The sequence below is a fragment of the Gopherus flavomarginatus genome, chromosome 3, assembly GCF_025201925.1.
Source record: "Gopherus flavomarginatus isolate rGopFla2 chromosome 3, rGopFla2.mat.asm, whole genome shotgun sequence".
NCBI lineage: Eukaryota > Metazoa > Chordata > Testudines > Testudinidae > Gopherus > Gopherus flavomarginatus.
Genome location: NC_066619.1, coordinates 96,398,557 through 96,423,287, shown reverse-complemented (window position 1 = coordinate 96,423,287; position 24,731 = coordinate 96,398,557). Strand labels below are relative to the sequence as shown.

Sequence of the window (24,731 nt, the reverse complement as noted above, 5' to 3'; positions counted from 1 at the left end):
TCAAAACAGGGGTCTTGACAGAACAAAACAGAAACAAACAAACGGGAACAATCCCTTCCCCGCTCCTGCCCCCAGCGGCACCTACGCTGGAAGAGTCCCGGCTAAAGGACTAGGGAAGTGCCTAGCGTACACGTGGGAATTACACTCTTGGGACCCAGGTCCCACAATCGCTCCGCTGTTTCTCCTGAGGACTAAGCTCAGGCGGGTGGGTTGGAACCAGAAGCTCAGCAGCGAAGCCAGTTCAAAGGGGAGTCCGAAGGCTCAGCCCCTCTCCCGCTCCCCAGGTAAGTGACATACCTGGCGCTGGCGCTGAGCCGGGGGAAATGCGTCCGGAGCAGACGGAGCTGGGCGCTCGGCGGCCCCCTGTCCGCGCTCACTCCGGGGACTGGGGTGCGGCTGCGGTGTGTTTCGGAGTCAGGCTATTTCCTGTTGGCGGCAGAGGGAAAGGAGCTAGGGGGGCGGTGTTTAATCCAGGGCTGCGGCGCTAGCAGGCTCCCACAGGGCAGGTGAGCGCGCCGCTCGGGGTCCGGGATGGGAACGGGCCCAGCCCCGTGCAGCGATCCCCGGAAAGCCCAGCAGGCACCTGCCGCTCGAGTCTCGCCTCCCCCGCCCAGTGCCCAGGCGGCGACACGCGCGCCCGGCCCAGCCCTCGCTGGCTGCCCAGCAAGCGGGAAGGAAGGTGGAGCCGGGAGCACGGAAGCGCTGCCTGCCCGAGGTCTGTGCCCGGGTCCTGCGCACGCCACCGTGCTGGGCGTTAACGCTCCGCCTGCGTTGGATTAGCCCAGCTCCTGGCCTTCCCCTGGCTGGGCAAATCGCCCCCGAAGTGCAGGGATCCTGCCTGGAAACTCACACAAACTTTCCAGCCCGAGCTCGGCTTTCAGCTGATCTTACACCAAAACACAGAGCCGTAGCCGGAGCTGATCTGCTCACTTACCCCAGACTCGGTGCCTTCTCTTCCAGACATTTACTGGCAGCTTCGCCCTCTGGCCACCCCCGCGACTGGCTCTGGCTGGAGAGAGGAACAGGAAATACCGGTTCAAAGCCCTGGTACAATAGGTGCGATGAAGAAAGCAACTCCACTCGGAGCTTAGTCACTGTGTGGTATCTAATGAGCCACTAAACCAGTCATTGTTTTGACCTGAAACTCACCCTCTTGCTGACAGTTTTGCCCATAAGTTAGCGGGAAGGTTTGTGAGGAGTCCCCCTTCCCCTAAAATCTACGTTAAATTCCAAATCACAAATATATTAATTTAAAAAGAAAATATCAGAAAAACAGCCCTGTCTTCCCTGATCTCTGACTACTTGGCTTTACAGCGTAAAAGTTTGATAACTTTTTTGTTAGGAAATGTTTGAGATGCAGTGTGATCCACAGGATGGGGAGGAGTGCCTGGGATTCAGGAGAGGTGAGTCTACTGTGTGACCTTTGGCAAGTCACATCACCTCTATGTGCCTGTTTCCCCTCCCACCCTTTATCTATGTAGATTGGAATCTCCTTGTGTTGGGGACTAATCTCAATTGCAGCCTCTGCAAATCATACTACTCTTAAAAAGCACTGCTGATTTGACAGCTGTTCACTCTGTTTAGTCACAGAAAAAGTACAAGAACAAAAGAACGGCCATACTGGGTCAGACCAATTGTCTATCTAGCCCAGTAATCCTTTCTTCCAACAGTGGCCAATGCCAGATGCTTCAGAAGGAATTAACAGACCAGGCACTCATGGAGTGATCCATCCCGTCATCCACTCCTAGTTTCTGACAATGAGGTTGCATCCCTGCCCATCCTGGCTAATCGCCATTGATGGACCTATCCTCCAGGAATTTATCTAGTTCTTTTTTGATCCCTATTATAGTTTTGGCCTTCACAACAGCCTCTGGCAAAGAGTTTCACAGGTTGGCTATGTGTTGTGTGAAGAAGTACTTCCTTTTGTTTGTCTTAAACCTGCTGTCTATTAATTTCATTGGGTGACCCCTGGTCCTTGTTATGTGAAGGAGTAAATAGCACTTCCTTATTCACTTTCTCCATGCCATTCATGATTTCAAAGATATCTATCATATCTCCTCTTATCATCTCTTTTCCATGCTGAAAAGTCCCTGTCTTTTTAATCTCTCCTGATATGGAAGCCGTACCATACCCCTAATCGTTTGTGTTACCCTTCTCTGTACCTTTTCCCATTCAAATGTATCTTTTTGAGATGGGGTGACCAGAACTACACACAATATTAAAGGTGTGGGCCTACCATGGATTATATATGGATTTATATCTTTTTCCTAATGGTTCCTAACGTTTTGTTAGCTTTTTTGGCTGCGGCTGCACATTGAGCAGATGTTTTCAGAGAACAATCCACAATGACTCCAAGATCTCTTTCTTGAGTGGTAATAGCTAATTTAGACCCCATCATTTTGTATTTATAGTTGGGATTATGTTTTCCAATGCACTACTTTGCATTTATCAACATTGAATTTCATCTGCCATTTTATTGTCCAATCACCCAGTTTTGTGAGATCATTTTGAAACTCTTTGCAGAGCAGAATGTAGGCTAATTTTACCTGATCTACCCTGCAATTATCTTTCCTCACCCCTTTGAGGGTAGTTCATGCTCAATGCATGTCGCACACTGATCTCTGTTTAGTCTGCTAACAGTACCAGTTAAGACTACTCTGTGAGCAAATGATCTCTAGGAATTGGACTGAGAGCATCAGCTCATAGCATGTCACTGAGCAGCCATTAAATGGCATTACATTTTCATTTATTTCAGGTCTATGACAGATTAAAACTGATGGAGTGTCTCTAGCCCACATCCCAGTACCAATACCTGATGCCCTTGTATCCCTTGTATTTGCATATTTTTAAAGCTCTAGCTATGTGCTCTTATGAATTTGGGATCACAAGTTATTAAAAACCTCTTAATTTAGAACAGTTTTACTGTTGTTTTTAAAAAGGGCTTGGTTCCTTTGCTCTTCTTTCAGGGTATATAATATTGGCCTCAGATGTTTGTATTTTATTCCCTGCCTTTATTACAGAAGAATTATGAAGGAGTTTACTCTGTTTTGCTGGTGGACATGAGTAATCTTTGGGTGGTGACATCATAGCTCTAGGCTGAAACTTCTGGTATCAGTCTTAGGTGAAGCAGCTCAAGTTGCAGGCTAAAAAGCATAATTGAACCCTCCAGCTATTTCAGACATGATCCTGAAACCTAAACTTCCCAAATCAGCCTATGCTTCAAGCTGTAATTCCTGATATTTCAGCTTTCCAGGTCTTTGCTTAAGTTCTCCAGCTGAAAAGGGAGAGTCAAGACGTGATAGTCCTAATGTGAAGAATGAATTTTTTTAAAAATAAGTAGTAATATTTACACATCATAAAGGACCAATAAACATCACCATTTGTTGGCTAGTTTGCTTCACCGTTCCCATCTAAGCAAACTTCTCCCAAATCAAAGAGTTTAATCCCCATCAACAGTTTTATAAGAATGTATTGTAGCCGTTTAACTTTACCCTGTACAGGGCTTAATGAACACTTCTAATAATTTGCAGTGCAGTTGCTAGTCAGGTCGCTTTGCAGCAGTTGCCAAAAGTTAGAAATTCTCAGAATTCCCAAGAGAATGGGTTCACAGAACTGCTTTTTGATTAAATGTGGTGTAATATGCCATGCAGTGAACAGAAAGAATAAGAAACAGTGTTTTAATGAAACCACTTGACTTGGAAACTAAGCACAGCAGACAGAAGGATCCTGCTTCTATTAAGACAACTCATAGACTTTAAGGTCAAAAGGGACCAATGTGATCATCTAGTCTGACCTCCTGCACAAAGCAGGCCATAGAACCCTACCCCTCCACTTCTATAACAAACCCCTAACCTATGTCCGAGTTATTGAAGTCTTCAAATTGTGGTTTGAAGACCTCAAGCTGCAGAGAATCCACCAGCAAGTGACCCGTGCCCCATGCTGCAGAGGAAGGCGAAAAACCTCCAGGGCCTCTGCCAATCTGCCCCGGAGGAAAATTCCTTCCCGACCCCAAATATGGTGATTAGCTAAACCCTGAGCATGTGGGCAAGACTCACCAGCCAGCACTCAGGAAAGAATTCTCTGCAGTAACTCAGATCCCATCCCATCCAACATCCCATCACCAACCACTGGGCATACTTATCTGCTGATATCAAAGATCAATTGCCAAAATTAAGCTATCCCATCATACCATCCCTTCCAAAAACGTATCAAGCTTAGTCTTAAAGCCAGATATGTCTTTTGCCCCCACTACTCCCCTTGGAAGGCTGTTCCAGAACTTCACTCCTCTAATGGTTAGAAACCTTCGTCTAATTTCAAGTCTAAACTTCCTAGTATCCAGTTTATACCCATTTGTTCTTGTGTCTACATTGGTACTAAGCTTAAATAATTCCTCTCCCTCCCTAATATTAATCCCTCTGATATATTTATAAAGAGCAAGCATATCCCCCCTCAGCCTTCTTTTGGCTAGACTAAACAAGCCAAGCTCTTTGAGTCTCCTTTCATATGACAAGTTTTCCATTCCTCAGATCATCCTAGTAGCCCATCTCTGAACCTGTTCCAGTTTGAATTCATCCTTCTTAAACATGGGAGACCAGAACTGCACACAGTATTCCAAGTGAGGTCTCACCAGTGCCTTATATAATGGTACTAACACCTCCTTATCTTTGCTGGAAATACTTCGCCTGATGCATCCTAAAACCACGTTAGCTTTTTTAACAGCCATATCACATTGGCGGCTCATAGTCATCCTGCGATCAACCAATACTCCAAGGTCCTTCTCTTCCTCTGTTGCTTCCAACTGATGCGTCCCCAATGTATATCTAAAATTCTTATTATTAATCCCTAAGTGCATGACCTTGCACTTTTCACTATTAAATTTCATCCTATTACAATTACTCCAGTTTACAAGGTCATCCAGATCTTCCTGTATGATATCACAGTCCTTCTCTGTTAGCAATACCCCCCAGCTTTGTGTCATCCGCAAACTTTATTAGCACATTCCCGCTTTTGGTGTCAAGGTCAGTAATAAAAAGGTTAAATAAGATTGGTCCAAAACCGATCCTTGAGGAACTCCACTAGTAACCTCCTTCCAGCCTCACAGTTCACCCTTCAGTACGACCCGTTGTAGTCTCCCCTTTAACCAGTTCCTTATCCACCTTTCAATTTTCATATTGATCCCCATCTTCTCCAATTTAACTAATAATTCCCCATGTGGGACTGTGTCAAATGCCTTACTGAAATCAAGGTAAATTAGGTCTACTGCATTTCCTTTGTCTAAATAATCTGTCACCTTCTCAAAGATCAGGTTGGTTTGGCACGATCTACCCTTACTAAAACCATGTTGTAATTTGTCCCAATTACCATTGACCTCAATGTCCTTAACTACTTTCTCCTTCAAAATTTTTTCCAAGACCTTACATACTACAGATGTCAAACTAACAGGCCTATAGTTACTCGGATCACTTTTTTTCCCTTTCTTAAAGATAGGAACTACGTTAGCAATTCTCCAGTCGTACGGTACAACCCCCGAGTTTACCGATTCATTAAAAATTTTCGCTAACGGGCTTGCAATTTCATGTGCTAGTTCCTTTAATATTCTTGAATGAAGATTGTCTGGGCCCTCCGATTTTGTCCCATTAAGCTGTTCAAGTTTGGCTTCTACCTCAGATGTGATAATATCCACCTCCATATCCTCATTCCCGTTTGTCATCCTTCCATTATCCCTAAGCTCCTCATTAGCCTTATTAAAGACTGAGGCAAAGTACTTATTTAGATATTGGGCCATGCCTAGGTTATCCTTAACCTCCTTTCCATCCTCAGTGTTTAGCAGTCCCACTTCTTCTTTCTTTGTTTTCTTTTTATTTATATGGCTATAGAACCTTTTACTATTGGTTTTAATTCAATTTGCAAGGTCCAACTCTACTTGGCTTTTAGCCTTTCTCACTTTATCCCTACATGTTCTGATCTCACTGAGGTAGCTTTCCTTGCTAATCCCACCCTTCTTCCACTCCTTGTAGGCTTTCTGCTTTTTCTTAATCACCTCTCAGAGATGCTTGCTCATCCAGCTCGGTCTACAACTCCTGCCTATGGTTTTTTTTCCCCTTTCTTGGGATGCAGGCTTCTGATAGTTTCTGCAGCTGCGACTTAAAGTAATTCCAGGCCTCCTAAGCATTTAGATCCACAAGTTCTTCAGTCCAGTCCACTTCCCTAACTAATTTCCTTAATTCTTTAAAGTTAGCCCTTTTGAAGTCAAAAACCCTAGTCCCAGATCTATTTTTGTTTATCCTTCCATCTAGTTTGAACTGAATTAGCTCATGATCACTCGAACCAAGGTTGTCCCCTACAACTATTTCTTCTATGAGGTCCTCACTACTCATCAAAACCAAATCTAAAATGGCATCCCCTCTTGTTGGTTCTTCAACTACTTGGTGAAGAAATCCATCTGCTATCACATCCAGAAAAATCTGAGCCCTATTATTCTTGCGAGCACTTATCCTCCAGTCTATATCTGGGAAGTTAAAGTCTCCCATGATCACACATTTCCCATTAGTGTTTACTTCATTAAAAACATTAAAGCGGTCTCTATCCATATCCAAATCAGATCCTGGCGGTCTGTAGCACACCCCAAGCACTATCTCAGGGGAGGCTCTGGTAGCTTTCTTTCCCAGTGTGATTTTTGCCCAGATAGACTGTCTTGTCCATTCCATCACTTCTTATTTCTTTACAGTTAACCTCCTCATTGATGTACAATGCAATGCTACTCCACCATCTTTGCCTTTATTTCTGTCTTTCCTTAACAGCACATAGCCTTCAATACCTGTACTCCAGTCATGACTACTATTCCACAACATATCACTGCATTAAAAAATCTGTAAAGGTCTTGCTTCTAAGTATAGTTAATCATTAACCCAAATTTAAGTGACATTAATGGACTAACATCCTCCCTCCAAACAAACAAGAGTTAATATAAGTATTGACACTCAGGCTTCAATGCTCTGAGATCGATCCACTAGTGACCGATTTACTGGGTCTAGTGAAGACCTGCCAAATTGACAGCAGATCGCTCTCCAGTCGACCCTTGTACTCTACCCCCAACAAGAGTAAGGTAAGTTGATTGGAGAGTTTCTCCTGTCAACCCCCAGTGGTGTGGACCCTGCAGTAACTTGACCCAAGGTATGTCAATTCCAGCTACGTTATTCATGTAGCTGGAGTTGTGTAGTGTAGGTTGGCTTACCGCAGTAGTGTAGACATAGCCTCTGGGTTAATTAACTCATTGTTTTCCTTCAGCTACTTTAGGGCTCTAAGATGAGGTTGGATAACCGACTGCAATGCTGAGGCAAAATGGGACCAGATAGGTAGAGTGGAGTCTCTGACTGTCCCTGCTTTCCTGAGTTTGTCCAACCCTTCGCATTACTTGCTTCACATGGTTTTTGGTATCTGATTCTTTTATCCTTAATAAAAGTTAACGCCATATATAATTTTCTATCTGCAAAATGGGGACAATATTTCTCTCTCATAGGAATGTCATTAGGATTAGTTAATGGTTTTTAAGTGCTTTGAAGATGAAGAATGCTACAAAGTGTTTTATATAGAATAAGACAAACGGAACAGAAAATGTTAATTGGTAACGGGAGCAGAGTCAAGATCAGTGAACTAACATCTACAAAATCATTAATCGTACCATTTTGATTTCTTAGTATTACACAATTACCCAAACACAAACTGATAAAATAATTCAGCAACTTGGAGAGGTTAGCTATCTTGCTGAGGAGCTTGTTTTAAACATTTTCTTTCTCTAGATATTATGCCTATCAATCTTCCAGACAAAGCCCTGGAAAGGAGTGCAAATAACATCTTTATTTTTTGTGCCCAGATCGATGTATATTATTTTCCTGTCATCTCTGGTATCAGCTGTCTTCTGTATGGGATGGGGACTGAGTACTTTATCTTGTAACTGCCAGTAATTCAACATTATGTAACATATGCATAGTCTGGGACATGACAACATAGATATGAACAATTTTTCTTTATTTTACTAGTTTAAAAAAAATCTCAATAGCAGTATGCAAATCATTTCTATTCTTTATGGACCATCCACATGATAGATCACAACAGCTCCATTTGTGCGCAGCAAATTTAAAACTTCTTGTCCTCACTTGCAAAGCTCATATCATGCAACTTGCACCTATGTCACCAACCTGTTCTTTCATGTCCCTTTTTGCCTTGCCCACCTCCAGCTGCCTTTGACTTCTTTTTCGCACAGCCTTCTCTGTTCTTCCTATGCTGACCCTTATACTTTGAATAGTCTTCCAAAAATTGTTTTGTTAAACATCTACATCATTCCCAAGAACTCACTTCTGCAACATCCTACAAACTTGAGTGGTTTATGCTCAAACACTCAAAACTGAGCCATTAACTCAAACACATGCCTAACTAACAATCCAGTTTTATCTCTCTATCCCATTTCATTACTCTCCCTGCCCTATTTCTGCTTATAAGAGTGAGACCAAATTTTTCAGCTGAAATTTTTGTTAAACATATTCAGGTTGACCAAAACAATTTGTGAATTCATGTCAAATGTGCTGCATGGTTTTGGAAAAAAACCCACAAACACACAGGAAAAAAATTCTGAAGTAAAGGTGTTTAATTTCACCACTTTCTGAATGAAATGTTTAGATTTAAAACAATTTTGTTTTGATTTTTACTTCAATATTTTTTAAAAGGTTAAAAAAAACCTTTGAAACTAAATGTTTTGTTCAACTAAAAAACCCCAAACACCTCCATAAGCCATCCTCCCAACTTCTTTGTTGTGGGTCAACCCAAACTGGTCTTTATAATTTTTTTGGTTCAGCCAGAAAATGAAAAAAATCAGTTATTCACACAGCTTTACTGTGTATATCCTCACTTTTCAGTCTTATCCATTATTTAGACTATAAACCCATCCAGGGTGGGATTTTTCATTCTGTGAAACTAGTGGACCTAAAGAAATGAACTAATAAATTGGGGCTTTTCTTAACCTTCTATTTTCAGCCTTTTTTAATTCAGAACATTTGTCTGAGAGCATGATGCCACAACTGAAGCAAAGTGAGCAAGAGACAAGAGGACTTTAGCACCTATCCTCATGGTAATGGTACCCATCAACTGTGTAAACACATTGTGGCCTTGGTGCAGAGGGACAGATCAGATGGTACAGCAATCTACTTCTTGTCCGGTCTTTCCCAATTATTAGTTGGGCCTGGGAAGTGGCCATTAGTGGAGCCAGCTCTCAGATTAGCACTTGCACAGTTGGTCATACTAACATCCATTAGTAAGATTTTCTACAACTGTAGTCCCATCCCCCGTCCCTCCCCCCAGTCCATTTTAACTGTTCTAGTTTTATATCTGCTCTGCGTAGTGGTGTGTGTTGGTCTCACCAACTCATACTGGTAGCCCTCACTGTATTTCCTTGATTTCAGAAGTAATTTATCAGAGAAGGTTTCAGGTGACTGACTCCCTTTTTCCTTTGGCTGAAACATACACATACATAGCACAGAATCTAATCCAGAACTGGCTCCAATGAGATGTTATTTCATATTTTAATTAATAGTGGCCAAGAGTTGGTATCAAGAATTCAATTTTAATCCTAAATAATAGACAATACCACCTAAGAATACTGTATATTTATTCGATATATTTCAATAACACATTATATCAGTAACATATTAACCAACCAGGCAGCCATGTCATTCTAAACACAAGGAAGTTGTCTGGGGAACTCAGAACCCAAGAAAACGTTGCATTTCAAAATCGGTACCAGGCCTCTTTTAATGTAATGCTAAAAGCTTACATAAATGTGGCTCAGTCTTTCAAACCTGACAGCAAATTTGGGCTCCCTTTTTATATACAATTTTTTAAAAGAAATAATGGTAATGTTACGGTAAGGCAAATTTTATAGCGGCACACATTTACATGTCACTTATTAAATTATTTTTTTTACAAGTTATTTGGTGTAATATGTAGAGTGAATCGCCTATTTTTGTCCTCATTTCTTTTTATTTCTCAGCTAGTCAGAAGACTCCAGCTTCTCAGTTCTAAGAATGTAGCAACAACACAACAAGGTTTGCATCAGTGTGAGCCTTGCATTGTCACTTTGCCTTTGGCCTTGTGCCTCACTTCAACTACATGAGAAGTGCAGCATGAGATATGCCAATGCAAAAATTGGCATGGCTTATTGCTGTTGGAACAGAACATCCTCACTTTGCTTAATAATAATAATAATAGTAATAATAATAATAATAATATTAAAGAGTTATATATTTATGCAATGTATGCTTACTCTATGAAGACACTCATAGGAAAAGGAAATAGAGAAAAGGTTATAAATCCCTTTCTCTACAACTGTGAATGTATCGTTAGACATTTAAACTAAATCAAACACTTTTTTCAGCTCCATGTACCTATTGGACCCCTGCTGATAGCAGGGCTGGAAGCTTAGCTTAAAAGGATAAGTCTGAAGGGGCAAAGGCAGAAATGTGGATTTCAGATTAAATCCTGTGATATTTTAAGAAGAAAATTCCTATTACACCTGTTATAGAAAAATTTCTTCCCTTCCCTCATTTTCTTTTAAACACAATAGGCTCTTACACAGAATATTACCTTACTCCCCCCAGTTCACCTAATTGATTTCAGTGGAACTTGGGTAACGGTTCCACAATATGGCCTAAGATATGTAGCAGAGTTTTCTTTGGTCATGAGATCCCATCTGTGCACTACCGATGAATCACCAACCAACCAGTCAGAACATAGTTGAGGCAACCGGTGTCCAATACCATACTCTTAGCTATGAATTTTGGAGGCAGTGACACAAAAAAATCCATATAACAAACACAAATCCACATACTAACACATAAACGTAAACACGCAGAGCCAAGAAAAATATATTAGGTTCACATTATTGTTACACAACATAGCAAAGTTGAATCAAAAAATGAAGACAAAAGTAGGACAAGGTGTTAACCTTAGGAACTATACATCAAAGAGGGGCAACAGGACAATGTCTTTTGATTTCTTTGAGGTAGACAATGATCAAGTATCACCTTTTCCAGAGTATACTAAGGGAGATAAGTCTATTTTAGTTTTCAATGCTGCTGAGAGTTCCTCTGCTAGTAGTTCGTGAAGGGATACTCCATCATGAGAATACACCCAGTTTTTTCCAGTCCAGTCGTAACGTTTGGGCCCACTAGAAAACAGAACATGTATACTGTGTGAGCATAGGTCAAACATTTCTGAAATTTCAGCCATCTTCAAACACACACCAGAAGGATGTGAATTACTAAGTTAAAGAAAGCAGCCAGAAGTAAAACAATATTTAGCAAGAAAGAGGTGTGTGGCTTATGGTCTCAGCATGGACTAGAAGCCAATCATCACCAAATTCTAATTCCAGCTCTAACACTGGTTCCAACACGTGGCCTTGAGGAAATCATTAAGGCCTAAATCCAGCGAAGCACTTAAGCATGCATGTAAATTAAAACATGCGAGTAATCCTATGGACTTCAATGGGAGTACTTTTGCTTATACTCTTCACTGGATCAAGGCCATTAAGGTCCTTCTCTCCTTCACTTGTTTTTTCTCCACAATCTGTAACAGTGGTAATAATACCTAACTCCTAAGAGTGTTATAAGAGTTGTTTGTAAAGTGCTGTATTAATATAAAGTATTAATTCTAGCACAATAATATAATGTGCAAATGTCCAAAATGCTTCACGGCACAAAGCAAAGACTATTTTCTCTCTGAAGTTAAACACAATAGGATTAAATTACTAAATAAAAAATAATCCGCCATGTGGTAGATCTATATCTGAGAGCAATGTGGAGCTCCTGATGCTTCACTCCCACAACAAATACAGTAAGGGGAGAGTAAGGAGACCTGGATTCTATCTTCCAGACTCAGCCACCAAGCTTAGGCAGGCTCATCTGCCTTTGCCTCAGTTATGCACCTGGAAAATGGGAAGAATGATTGCAAGGATCTTTAATAAGTATTATTAATGAAGGCAGTTTTGACTTGTCAACACAGAAATCTATGTGTGCCATGGAGGGCATTTGGTGAAGTAGTAAGAAGGGAAGGATACAAAAGAATAAAAATGTCTGCAGAGAATGAAATACAAGGAAGTCTTGAAACCTCTTATCTCTGAAATCCTATTTTAGGTCAAATTGTCTTGGGATTAGAGGTGATTCCAGGACAAACTCTGCTAGAAGACAGGCTGTCCTGTACACACATGCCAGGCTGCAGTGTCTAAAAACTAACAAAAAAAATCTGACACCTCAATATTTAAATTATTCACAGTATCACAATGAATAACCTTCAGGGCATGAACTAAAAATATTAAGAACACACCAAGTTAAGTCAAAATGACTGGATCTTATAGGGACATCTCTTCTGCTGCATGTGAGCTGATGGCTGTTTTGAGTCAGGATTATGTGCTCCAATTATTTTATTATGTGTTTCTCACTGGTGTGGCCTTTGCAAAAAGATGTAACTTTTTACTGTTACACTGTAATGTGCAATTCTGGAAGTGGAGACAGCCTATAAAAAGTTAGAATGGGATATGGTTTAGAGCAACTGGACTAAAACAAAATATTTTGATGAATGATGTTAATGGTTTTTAAATGTTACCTAGTAAATATCAAATCATTGTGCTATTATTTAACAAATATAAAATAATAAACATGTATAGTGCTTTACACCTTCAAAATGCTGTACATTTACTACCTTTTAATTATAAGGATCTTTTGAATTCTAACAAAATGCTAAGTGTTTATATAGTAAGTGTATTTCTCACACAAGAATATGAATACATTTAATAAAGCAGTAAAAGATCACGACAACCAAAATAATTAGGCCTTGTTTGTTAAAGACATTTTGCAATGTTTAAAAGCTTTAATTAATGGAGCTGCACTAAAGAGACTTTGTGCAGGTGGCACACCTTCTTTTGAATGTGCCAATTGTATATTGCCAAATAAATGCAGGCTTAGTTCACCTGCGCGTGTGTAACAACGCACAACACCCTGGAGCTAGAGAAATGCAATAGTAGTTTCCTTTTCTTGCCTCTTAATCTCTCTCTCTCTCGTTGCCAAAGTGGTCATTAACACTCAACAATTTTACATTTATTGGTAGCAAACACCACAATATTCAAAACTGTTTATCATTAGCAGCATTGCTTGCTTCTCCCACTTCTGTGTCACATCCAGGACACAGGTGTTATGAGCGTTAGTTATAGTATATGCAGTACATATTTGCATACAGAAGTTACAAGATCTCTTAGCAGGAGCTGGAAAGCTAAGTAAACGTACTGTTTTCTCGCAGGAAATACACAAATGTTTGCCATACACAGATGCACATAAAGCCAAACCTTTACAAGGGAAAGAGATTTCTTAAACAAGTGTGAAAAATTCTCTCAGGGTCAGGAGCTTTTAGCAGAGGCTATTTTTATCTATTTATTTTGTTGGGTGTTCCTTTCTTCATCCCTTGAACATACTGAAGATGAAAACTACTACTTACATTTTCCACAAATCTGTTATTCAGGAACATGTACTACTTCATTCAGCTAGTATTGGCTCATAAAAGTTAAATAGATTCAATTACAATATAAACTCTCTGACTTCTCAATCTCCAGATACGGATATAATAGAACCTGAACTTGTGTTTTATGCTTGAGGTTAAAAAAAAAACTTTATGCTTAACTTGGATTCTGAGGCACTGTCTGCAAGTGTCTAGACATAAATAAAAAGGATTGTTTGATTCTTGCATATTGCTTCACCAAGATAAAACCCTTTGAAATGCAGTATCTTGTTTATTTAAACAAACAAGATTCTGGGAGGAGAGAGGGGTTAACAATAGGCTACAATGGCTTACCTAATATAATGTACACCATTGGTCTTCCAGGGGGTACATCAACTCATCTAGATATTTGCCTAATTTTATAATAGGCTACATAAAAAGAACTAGCGAAATCAGTAGAAACTAAAATTTCATACGGACAATTACTTGTTTATATTGCTCTATATACTATAAACTGAAATGTAAGTATAATATTTATGTTTCAATTGATGTATTTTATAATGTATGTGAAAAAATAAGAAAGTAAGCAATTTTTCAACAATAGTGTGCGGTGACACCTTTGTATTTTTATGTCTGATTTTGTAAGCAAGTAGTTTTTACGTGAGGTGAACCTTGGGGGGTACGCAAGGCAAATCAGACTCCCCAAAGGGATACAGTAAGTCTGGAAAGGTGGGGAGTCACTGCTGTACACTGAAAACAGTTACAACAGGTTGGAAGGCAAATCATTACGGAGTATTTTAATTACTTAGGTGGACTATTTAAAATAAGATGATTCTCTAAAAATTTCACTTTCAAAAATGTTAATCCTATTGCACAATAGCTTGATCCATTCCTGATTTTATAGTTAGTATGTTCTATTTGAATGACCTCTAAGAAATCTACCTGCATATGTACAGTGAATCTTTATGCTCTGTCTTTCCTTTTTAGCTAAACCATTCATCAACAATGCCAGAGAGATGAAAGACTCCCTCAGTCTGCTGCTGGGAGAGTGGCAGATTTCACTGTAAACTTTTGGTGAGGCCACTCATGGCATTCTTTCAACACATTCTGTATATCTCACTCCCAGTCAGAATCAACTGCAAAACCTGGAATGGATCAAACTGCTGCAGAAGACAAGGGAGAGGACACAGCAATCAAGAGCTCCACATTAAGAACTGCCCAAGATCAATAAAAACATCTCACGATTAAACTGTAGAAAACATGCACACGAACAAAACAAGAAACTCGTACACAGGCTTACAGGGTCAATCCATAAAGAACAGTATTAGACCATAAGTCAATCTCATTTCTCTTCCAGACAGTTCTTTTGTCACAGCTGTTTAGTCTTCTATGAATAGGCTACAGTCGCGTTCATAGTGCTTGTGAAAACTGGACATTTAAAAAATGGAACACATTTCATTAGATTATATATTTTACTGCACTAGTTTGTGGGTCAGCCTGTCCATTTCTGTCAGTCACCACCTGAAGTATAGCAACTAGTTGTTATACCTCTAGGGAAAATCCTATTGGGTGTATGTGTTGAGAAAATACACAAAATATATGATCAGGGCATTAAATAGTCCCCACAAGGCTAGCAGGCAGGCTTTTAATTCACTTCTGAATTTTCAGACATTTCCTAGCATGCAGATAATAATTACTTACCTAGTAGGAGAGGACAGCCAAATCTGCTTGTTCGGTGTCTGTCTGTTGATTACATAGGTTCCCATGTCTCCACCTAGTTTAGCTGTTAAAACTCCATTCTAAAGCATAAAAGAGGGAGAGGGAGGAATATTGATGTACTGTTACTTAATAAGAATCATGATTCTTCTATAATGAGGCACTGTAGATATGAAGATCAAAACAGCAACTTGTGAGATATCTGTGTAAGCATCATCAGTGGAAATTCAAATCCTCCACAATCTGCTATGCCATTCTGCCTCACTGATGACTAGTGGGACCACCGTTAGATATAAAAACTTGTCAGTCTCCACGATGACATATATATCATTTGCGTCTGATCTAGACTCTAAGCTCTCTTGATCTGGACTTGTGTGTTGGTAATGCACCATCCACATTGTTAGGACTCAAATAAATAATACTCCTGTGAGGGTTGACCTCTCTTCTGAGACTGCCAGCATGTGCACTAATCACTGCTCAATTGTGAAGTGGGGATTCTGTCCACTAGAAACTGGATTGAGACCATCAATTAATTTCAGAGAACATTCAACAGCTAGCAGAAAGCAACTATTTTTGTTCACTAACAACCTAAAACCGCTTAAAACAGGTGGCCAGAGGCAAGAGGCTCCATGTCACATTATTGAATCTCCAAGCTATCCAGGTTTACTGTACTTTTCTGTAACTGTATATGGTCTCCAAATGAGTGAGACAAGTACATTCCCACATAACTTGTGATGAAGTGCCCAGATCCTGGATTACACCTCAGGAATGTTCCACTTCTAACTATCTGAGGTTTGTTTTGATTCACTTATGTCAAATTATAGAACATTTTCCAAGGAACTGTTTCTTTCCTTTGTACGTCCTTCCTTCCATCTCTGAATTACAGATTTACATTGGCCTGACATTTTCAGAAGGTAATTTTGGAGGACAACTATTACTCTTTTGGAGAGTCCTAACTTTAAGGGTATAAGACAGATACCACTTGGACTGAGTAAACCTGAGAGTGACCTCAATTACACTTAGAAAAAAATAGCAGTATTGTAGATTATGTACTGTGGGGCTACTTCAGGTATTAGGATAGCCGCATATTTCTTTTTCCTGACAGCCTCCCCAAATGCACTGTCTCACAGCACCTTTTGCGATCCCGCAATACCTTTTTCTGATCCAGAAGACAATTGCTAGATCTATTTTAATTTTCTTTAAGTAACAATGTTTTTGAAATTTCAACAGCATTTTACCTTGTGACCGAGTAGCTACTGAAAGTTCAACATCATTTCATAGCAAAAGCAGCACTTCCTCTGCAACATCAGCCAACCCTTTTGATTACTGATATCTCACAAGTGATGTGTTAATCTAAAGTCCAGCCCTGCTACTGTCTGAGTTCAGTAAAGAAACAAAGGTTGTTTGATTATTCTATATAGTATAGGGGGAAAAGAAGTGCAAATGAATAAAACACACCTCTGATGGTGCTAATTAATACTCAGGGCTTGTCTACATCAGAAAGTTGCAGCGCTGGTGAGGGAGTTACAGCGCTGCAACTTAGGAGGTGTACACATCTGCAGGGCACCACCAGCGCTGCAACTCCCTGTTTGCAGCGCTGGCCGTACTCCCGTTTTGTCTCGGGTGTAGAGGATCCAGCGCTGGTGATCCAGCGCTGGTAATCAAGTATAGACACTTACCAGCGCTTTTCTTGACCTCCGTGGAATAAGCAGGTATCCCAGCATACCTGAGGAAGCCTCTGGTAATCAAGCTGGTCTCCTTCCCCGGCTTGCTCTCGCGTTCCCCGAACCCCGAGCAAGCAGGTCTCCTTCCCTGAGGTTTGCTGGGTGGTTCCGGGAACGCGAGAGCAAACCGCGGCGAAGCTGGTCTCCTTTCCCGGTTTGCTCTCTCGTTCCCCGAACCCCCGAGCAAGCAGGTCTCCTTCCCTGCGGTTTGCAGGGTGGTTCGGGGAACGCGAGAGCAAACCGGGAAAGGAGACCAGCTTTGCCGCGGTTTGCTCTCGCGTTCCCCGAACAAGCAGGTCTCCTTCCCTGCGGTTTGCAGGGTGGTTCGGGGAACGCGAGAGCAAACCGCGGCGAAGCTGGTCTCCTTTCCCGGTTTGCTCTCGTGTTCCCCGAACCCCCCTTGAAGCCGCCCAACAGCGCTGCAGTGTGGCCACATCTAACACCACTTGCAGCGCTGGTTGCTGTAAGTGTGGCCACTCTGCAGCGCTGGCCCTATACAGCTGTACTAATACAGCTGTAACAACCAGCGCTGCAAAATTTTAGATGTAGACATGGCCTGAGTCATTCGATTTCCCTGCCAGTTATTTTATTTTAACTAGGTACTGCTTTAGCCTAATGTGTCATGAGGATTAAAACTAACCTCTTCCCAGTCTCATTGGGATCTTACTCTTTATTATTTCCCGGTGTTCTAAGAACAGAATGAAATGAAACAGGTAAAACAAGACTACCTTGGAGAGCTCGGAATGCTACAAATTACAGTATTTCAATTAAATCATTTGCACAAATGTGTTAGTATATTCTATTAGCTAATGTTCAGAGCTATAAACAAGTGTTCAGCATTAGCCCATAATGCATGCTGTATGTTAAAGTATACTAGTACCAAATAGGGTTCAACTGATCTAATAAGAACACTACAGCAACACTTACATTATTATGGGGCTTCTGTTTTTTGGGGGTTTATTCATTTCATTTTTTCAGTTTTATTTTTTAGCATTTTTTAATTTTATTGAGATGTCCAAAAATTGGGGGCTTTGGGGGCTCTCTTTCTATATACTGTAAATTAATTTCATATACAATGACGTTACTCATTACAGTAGTATATATGGTAATCAGTAATCTCTTTGTAATGGTCCCCAGTGCACTTTAATGTAGTACTATTGCAAACAGCACTATGTTATAATGCAGTAGGAAGCCTTCAGTGTGCACCAGCAGGGTCTACATGGACCAATTAATGCACAACACATTAGTGTGCCTTAGAAATCACACTCCTGCAGTTTGCATTACTGCTCCCTGGAGACAAGCTCTTAGATACAAGTAATCATTTCTGGTGTTTTTTCCAGTGTTTAATGGATAAACACTTTTTTTTTTTTTTTTTTTTTTTGGTATTGGGTGCTTTAATAGGTTAAAAGCTAAAAATCAGAAGCCTTAATGATGTATCAGACATAACAGAGTTGATCTTTGCTTTCACATTGTAAATTAAAGAACGATTATCTTCAAACCCTGGTATTCACACATTCATTCTGTACTATTCATGAAACTTTGGAAGATACATTTTAAAACCTTTTTTAAAGGTTAATTTAATATAAAACTCTTGAAAATTAATTTTTCATTTTTGTGCACAGCTAGTATGAAACTACTGCATGGTGTTATGGACATTAATAATTTCTGCGAACAGGATTACTCCCCAGGGAGACTTTTTCTAGCGTACCATATATTAACTGAATGGAGAATTTTAAAAGGTAGGATATTACAACTCTGCCAGTTCTTTTCCAAGTGTGCCACCCTGTGGCTTGTCATGTTACTAGTATTTTCATAATTTGAAGCCAGTCATAATGTACATATTAAAACAGATGTAAATAAAAATCCTCCAAACCTTTCAGTAAGTACATGTCAAAAACACGACATTGAAAAGTTACTGGAGAGAAAGGCAATTCAAGTCAGGAAGCATATCAAAAATATTTACTCTAAAGAAAAAACACAAAACCACGCTTTTTGGTGTTATTTTTTCTATTTAGTTTTCAAAATATTCTTTATATTGAATAGATATTGAAAGGTTAATAATCACAGCTTTTCAATATCTATTCAAAACACTAGGAGCTGAATAATACATTGCTATTATTTACTGGGAAAGTTACAGGTAAAATATTAATTGAATATTTGACCAGATCAATTACTTATCAGTTTTGCCATGGTAAAAAGAGGCTAAGGTGTTATTTTCCCATTGTGCATGTACTTCTGTGAGATAAACAGTGAATGTAGTGCTCAGAAAAGCTGACATTTGGACAGACCTGAAGACTAAAGGCCTCTATACACAGAACACAAGCTCCAGCTGCCCATTTATGTACACCTAAATCCTGATCTGGTGGAGTCAATAGTTGGGAACCTCCACATGGGGATATAAACAAGAAGCAGCTATTATTTCAGTCCAAAGACCGGAATAGTGCAGAAGCTATGTTGCAGCCAGTGGCCTGGGTTAGATTTTATTCTCCTCAAATCAAGCAAAGCACAACAGCATACAATTTGATTGATTCCACCAACTGTAAATAAACTGATAAGTATTTGAAAATAATTTTAGCTACCAGCTGTCACTTTCACCAAGATAATTCAAAAGTGACATGTGTAACACCAGTATCAGAGACCAGTATAAAAGAGATCGGAAACCAATTTCCAGTCTCATGTAATAATGGTTTAACTCTCATAAAAAGAAATTCATCATTTAAATACTAACTATTACAATTCTTTAAATCTTAAAAGTGTATTATACATTTTTTCATCAAAAAAGCTGCCACTCCCTCAATGAGTAAAATCAAATTTAAAAACTTGGTTTTCAGATATATTCAACTTATTTATTCAGTGTGAACGGTTTCTGAAATCTTAAACTTTTGCACTAAAGATTAGTTGAATGATGATATTTCCCCCAAGGAAAAACCCTAGAATAATTACAGCAGGAATAGAAACTGTAAAATATACCCCAAAGGAGACATCGTAATCTTCAGGTGTAAAAGGCTTGTCTGCTAGATCCTCAAAGAAGTCTGCTAACGAGTCCAGTGTTTCTTCAGCAAGTTTTTCATAAGTAGGCTCATCTAAAGAACTGTAGTGGCACGTAAACAAATCTGAGATTACTAGGAGAAAATACATATTACTTTAGCATGAAACTCTTTCCTACAACAAATACAAAACACGAACAGTACTATCTTGGGAACATGTTAACCATGAGATAATCACATGCAATTGGAGAAGGTGATTTCTCACAAATTGCCATATGCCACAAACCACCTTATAAATTAAGGTAGAATTTTAAAACCTGAAATTACAGATAGCTAATTAGACTAAGTATGTTTCTTTCCCCAGTTACTTCTGTGCCCAGAACGTTATTGAAGGTAGATCTCTAGATTTTAAAATACAACACTGTTGCGGAAGTACTCTGTACATGCAAGTACTGCTTAATCTTTAAGGTAAATCTAAATAATTTATGTTTATAAACATACAGTATGTTGTTTATAGACACATATTCCACAGGAAATAGCAACTGTATGTATAAACAAAGTTGTAAAATTGTCAACATTTAGATACATCCTGTTTACATACAATAAGTGACTTCCTCTTGTGGAAGTCCCCATTCATTCCAATAAAATAATAATTGTGCACTTCTACTGCAGTTTTCTTCCAAGAATCTCAAAGTTTGTTACAAATATTAGGTGAACCTCTCAACACCTCTATTTTACCAACAGAGAAATGGAGGCAGCTGCAGACCTGGAAACCTGGGTCTCTTCACAGAAAAAAAGATTAATTTTGAATCCATCTCAGTGGTGCACTTTAACCTAGTTTGCGCATCTGGGTATTGAGTATGTATATTTATAACAATACACAATTCAGTGAAATGTTTTCAGTATCAAACAAACGTGGCAACACAAAATAACTAGTTACCATAAAATACTGCAAAGTTACTTAATACTTTGAATTTCTATAGCATCTTTCATTCAAGAGAGCCTCAGACCACTTATCTGAGGTACAGTGGGGAATCATTTATTCTACCTTACAGATGGGAAAACTATGGCATGAGAGGTTAAGTGATTTACCAAGTTCACACAGGAAATCTGTGGCAAACCTAGAAATAGAATTCAGAAGTGAATCATTCCAAGTCCTTTCCTTACCCACAAGACTAGCCTTTTCCCTTAGCTCATATCAACAATCACACTATATTAATTTTCAGGGCTGCCTCATCTACAGATCGTTTCTCTGGAATCTGTAAGCACTGTCAGAATTCTCATATAAATAATTCAGAATAAAACTTACCTTTTGTCATTCAAAGTTCCTGCATTTCTTAAATTAATAAACTGAACGCTTCTGTTTTTAACCTTTAGAACATGGTCTAATTGTAGCAGATGAGAATCCTAAAAATAAGTTAAATTAAACGTTAACAAAAGTAATGGTACAAAATGTCAATTTTTGTCATATTTAAGAAACAGAATCCCAAAGCCAATTTTTTCCCCCTAGTTAAAGGTTCATTTGTTATCTTACAGGACCAACAAAGAAGCAAAAACTACCACAGAAATTCCAGTCCATACGTCTATCGGTATTCTTGAGGCAGAAACGCATGTTTAGGACACTCTTGCCTTTTACTATTTAGTAGGAAAAATGATGTTGTGTTTAAGGCACTAGACTAGAAAACTGGAGATCTGAGTTCTATTCCTTTGTTTGTCAAAGACTGCCTAAAGAACCTTAGACTAGTCACTTAGGCGAACACTTTCAAAATTGTCCACTAATTTGGTGCGCCTGAGTTCATGCACCTGGAGTCAGATTACAGCCAGTGCTGAGCACCCACAACCCGAGCTGAAATCAATGAGAGCCATGGGTGTTCATCACTCTTGAAAATTAAGGGTATGGCTACACTTGCAGCTGTACAGCGCTGGGAGTTACAGCTGTCTTCGTACAGCTATGTAGGGAAAGCGCTGCAGTGTGGCCACACTGACAGCTACCAGCACTGCAGCGTGGCCACATTTGCAGCGCTGTTGGGAGTGGCTGAACAGGCATTCTGGGATACCTCCGAATACCTCTGGAGGCCAATTACAGCGCTTTTGGTGGCCACACTGGCAGAGCAGCGCTGCATCACCAGCGCTGCAATCGTTATACTCCAGGCAGGAGTACAGTCAGCGCTGCAGCCAGGGAGATACAGCGCTGTATGGGCCTTGCAAGTGTGGATGGTGAGTAAGTTGCAGCACTGTAAACCCACCACCAGCGCTGTAACTCTCCAGTGTAGCCAAGCCCTAAGTCCTAAATGTCTAAAGGTGAGTACTCTGAATTAACTGTAACTTTTGAAAATGCTAGTCTTAATTACAGTTTCCACACCTGTAAAATGGGGTGTTGCGGGTATATATTAATAGTTTCTAAAGTACTCAGATACTACAATAGAAAGCCTATAAATAAGCTATGTAAAAGAAAGCTAGAAACTCGCCTAAAGTGGCAGCACGCTAACAGAAACATTCTAATTCCCCAAACTAATCTTCACAATTTCATATGTTGGAGATTACAGTCACCATGCTGCTTGTCTTCAGACAAGCTGAGACCACCACCAAGTACGTTGAATACTGAGCATCCACTCCCTATTGTCTCCATAAAGATGGGCTTACCAGGCCTTGTCTAAACGGGGGAAAATTTAGCAAAAAATTCAAACCAGTTAAAACCTTTTGGACCCACAGCACAGACAAGGTTCTAAGGGCTAGAATAGTTGTTAATTGGAGCTCTCTGAAAGCTGTTAATTAGTTTGAAAATTGGTTTAAATTGCTGGGGAAATATCCTCCCTACAAAGTATTCAGTTTTGGAGGTGATGCCTGTGGACTTCACTCCACTAGAAAATGGCCTGAACACTAAATTCATCTCACATAGAACACTGTAATTACAGTTGTTTTCGGAGTGTCACTGAAGGAGTAATTTGTGTACTGAGGACTGCTGGGTGTGGTTGATCATTTTTTGTCTCAGACCAACACGAGGACATAACAACACTGGAATGTATTTCATAAAGCTCCTCAACTATAGCAGGTCATAGAATAAGACTGACACCATGTCTACATCTAAAATTTTGCAGCGCTGGTTGTTACAGCTGTATTAGTACAGCTGTATAGGGCCAGCGCTGCAGAGTGGCCACACTTACAGCAACCAGCGCTGCAAGTGCTGTTAGATGTGGCCACACTGCAGCGCTGTTGGGCGGCTTCAAGGGGTTTTGGGGAAGGCGAGAGCAAACCGGGGAAGGAGACCAGCTTCGCCGCGGTTTGCTCTCGCGTTCCGCGAACCACCCTGCAAACCGCAGGGAAGGAGACCTGCTTGCTCGGGGGTTCGGCGAACGCGAGAGCAAACCGGGGAAGGAGACCAGCTTCGCCGCAGTTTGCTCTCGCGTTCCCCGAACCCCGAGCAAGCAGGTCTCCTTCCCTCCGGTTTGCAGGGTGGTTCGCGGAACGCGAGAGCAAACCGCGGCGAAGCTGGTCTCCTTCCCCGGTTTGCTCTCGCGTTCCCCGAACCCCGAGCAAGCAGGTCTCCTTCCCTCCGGTTTGCAGGGTGGTTCGCGGAACGCGAGAGCAAACCGCGGCGAAGCTGGTCTCCTTCCCCGGTTTGCTCTCGCCTTCCCGGAACCACCCAGCAAACCTCAGGGAAGGAGACCTGCTTGCTCGGGGTTCGGGGAACGCGAGAGCAAGCCGGGGAAGGAGACCAGCTTGATTACCAGAGGCTTCCTCAGGTATGTTGGGATACCTGCTTATTCCACGGAGGTCAAGAAAAGCGCTGGTAAGTGACTATACTTGATTACCAGCACTGGATCACCAGCGCTGGATCCTCTACACCCGAGAGAAAACGGGAGTACGGCCAGCGCTGCAAACAGGGAGTTGCAGCGCTGGTGGTGCCCTGCAGATGTGTACACCTCCTAAGTTGCAGCGCTGTAACTCCCTCACCAGCGCTGCAACTTTCTGATGTAGACAAGCCCAAAGAGTTTAAAAGCCTCCCTCCCACGATGCAATGGACGGGGGGAAAGGGGCTCAGCAGCATTTCAACCTCCTACTAACACTCTTCTCTGCTGTCTGCATGTTGTTACCTCCGACCCTGACGGCCGATCACTCACGCAGCAGGCAGACAGCCAGTTTCAAGACAATGACAAAGCATTTAAGGCCGCATAGTCTGACACTCCCCACCCCTCAACAGTCCCCTATGCAGCGCCTTGCATTCACGGGGGCTAGGAGCGCTCCAGCTCCGTCCTGCATCGCTGCATGCTCGCAACCCTGCTGGGAGGGGGGCTTGGGCGTCTCGGGCTCGGCGACAATGGGAACGAGCGGATTTGAAACAGCTCATGGAGACTCGCCCGGCAAATCCTTCAGCGACGCCGGAGGCGAGTCTCCGGGGGCGGGGGGAGGAGCGGCTCCCTGCCCCAACCCGCACGCCGGACAGGGCACCGCTCCGCCTGCCCCAGCGCGGCTCGCTACTCACGGGCTGGCGGCAGGAGGCGGCCGGTCCCCCGAGCGGCCCGCGCGCCCCCCGGAGCCCCGCGGCCTCGCGCAGGCCCCACACCGCAGAGCGCGCCGGCCCCGGCCTCCACATGGCGCCGCCGCCGGAGGAGGAGTCGGCCCAGCCCGCCCCCAGGGGCCGCTTCTGCGCGCGTCAGCCCAACTCCCCGGGACTGGCCCGGGCCCGGCGCCGCAGCTACCGCCCTCCAGCGGCGCGGGGGGCTGTCCGCTGCCGCCCGACCCTGGCGGCCCCTTGTTGTAGGGCCAC

The 24,731-nt window shown here is 41.5% G+C and overlaps 2 protein-coding genes across 3 annotated transcripts in view; both read right to left on the bottom strand.

Annotated features, from left to right (window-relative positions):
• Nucleotides 1-1,019, bottom strand: part of TJP2 (tight junction protein 2) — a 93,824-nt gene extending 92,805 nt beyond the window's left edge. Inside the window, exon 1 of one of the 2 annotated variants that reach the window (XM_050944146.1) lies at nt 935-1,019. The gene's annotated coding sequence lies outside the window, so the exon portion shown is untranslated. Of the gene's footprint in view, nt 1-306; nt 407-934 lie in introns of those variants that run through there. The other variant, XM_050944147.1, reaches the window with a different exon arrangement.
• An 8,577-nt stretch (nt 1,020-9,596) lies between these two features.
• FXN (frataxin) lies at nt 9,597-24,573 on the bottom strand. The gene is made up of 5 exons (XM_050944314.1): nt 24,447-24,573; nt 21,273-21,370; nt 19,947-20,067; nt 15,238-15,335; nt 9,597-11,218 (listed from the first exon to the last, which is right to left on the bottom strand). The coding sequence occupies exons 1-5, from the start codon at nt 24,555-24,557 to the stop codon at nt 11,065-11,067; spliced, it is 582 nt and encodes a 193-aa protein (XP_050800271.1). The 5' UTR covers nt 24,558-24,573; the 3' UTR covers nt 9,597-11,064.
• Between the last annotated feature and the right edge of the window lie 158 nt (nt 24,574-24,731).

Excerpts from the sequence above, each read along its gene's own strand:
- FXN (XM_050944314.1), bottom strand. The coding sequence starts at position 24,557 with ATGTGGAGGCCGGGGCCGGCGCGCTCTGCGGTGTGGGGCCTGCGCGAG. Across the intron at positions 20,068-21,272 it reads GGAACTTTGAATGACAAAAG|TTCTTTAGATGAGCCTACTT; the intron begins GTAAGTTTTATT and ends GTGCCACTACAG. Across the intron at positions 15,336-19,946 it reads ATTACGATGTCTCCTTTGGG|AATGGAGTTTTAACAGCTAA; the intron begins GTATATTTTACA and ends TTTATGCTTTAG.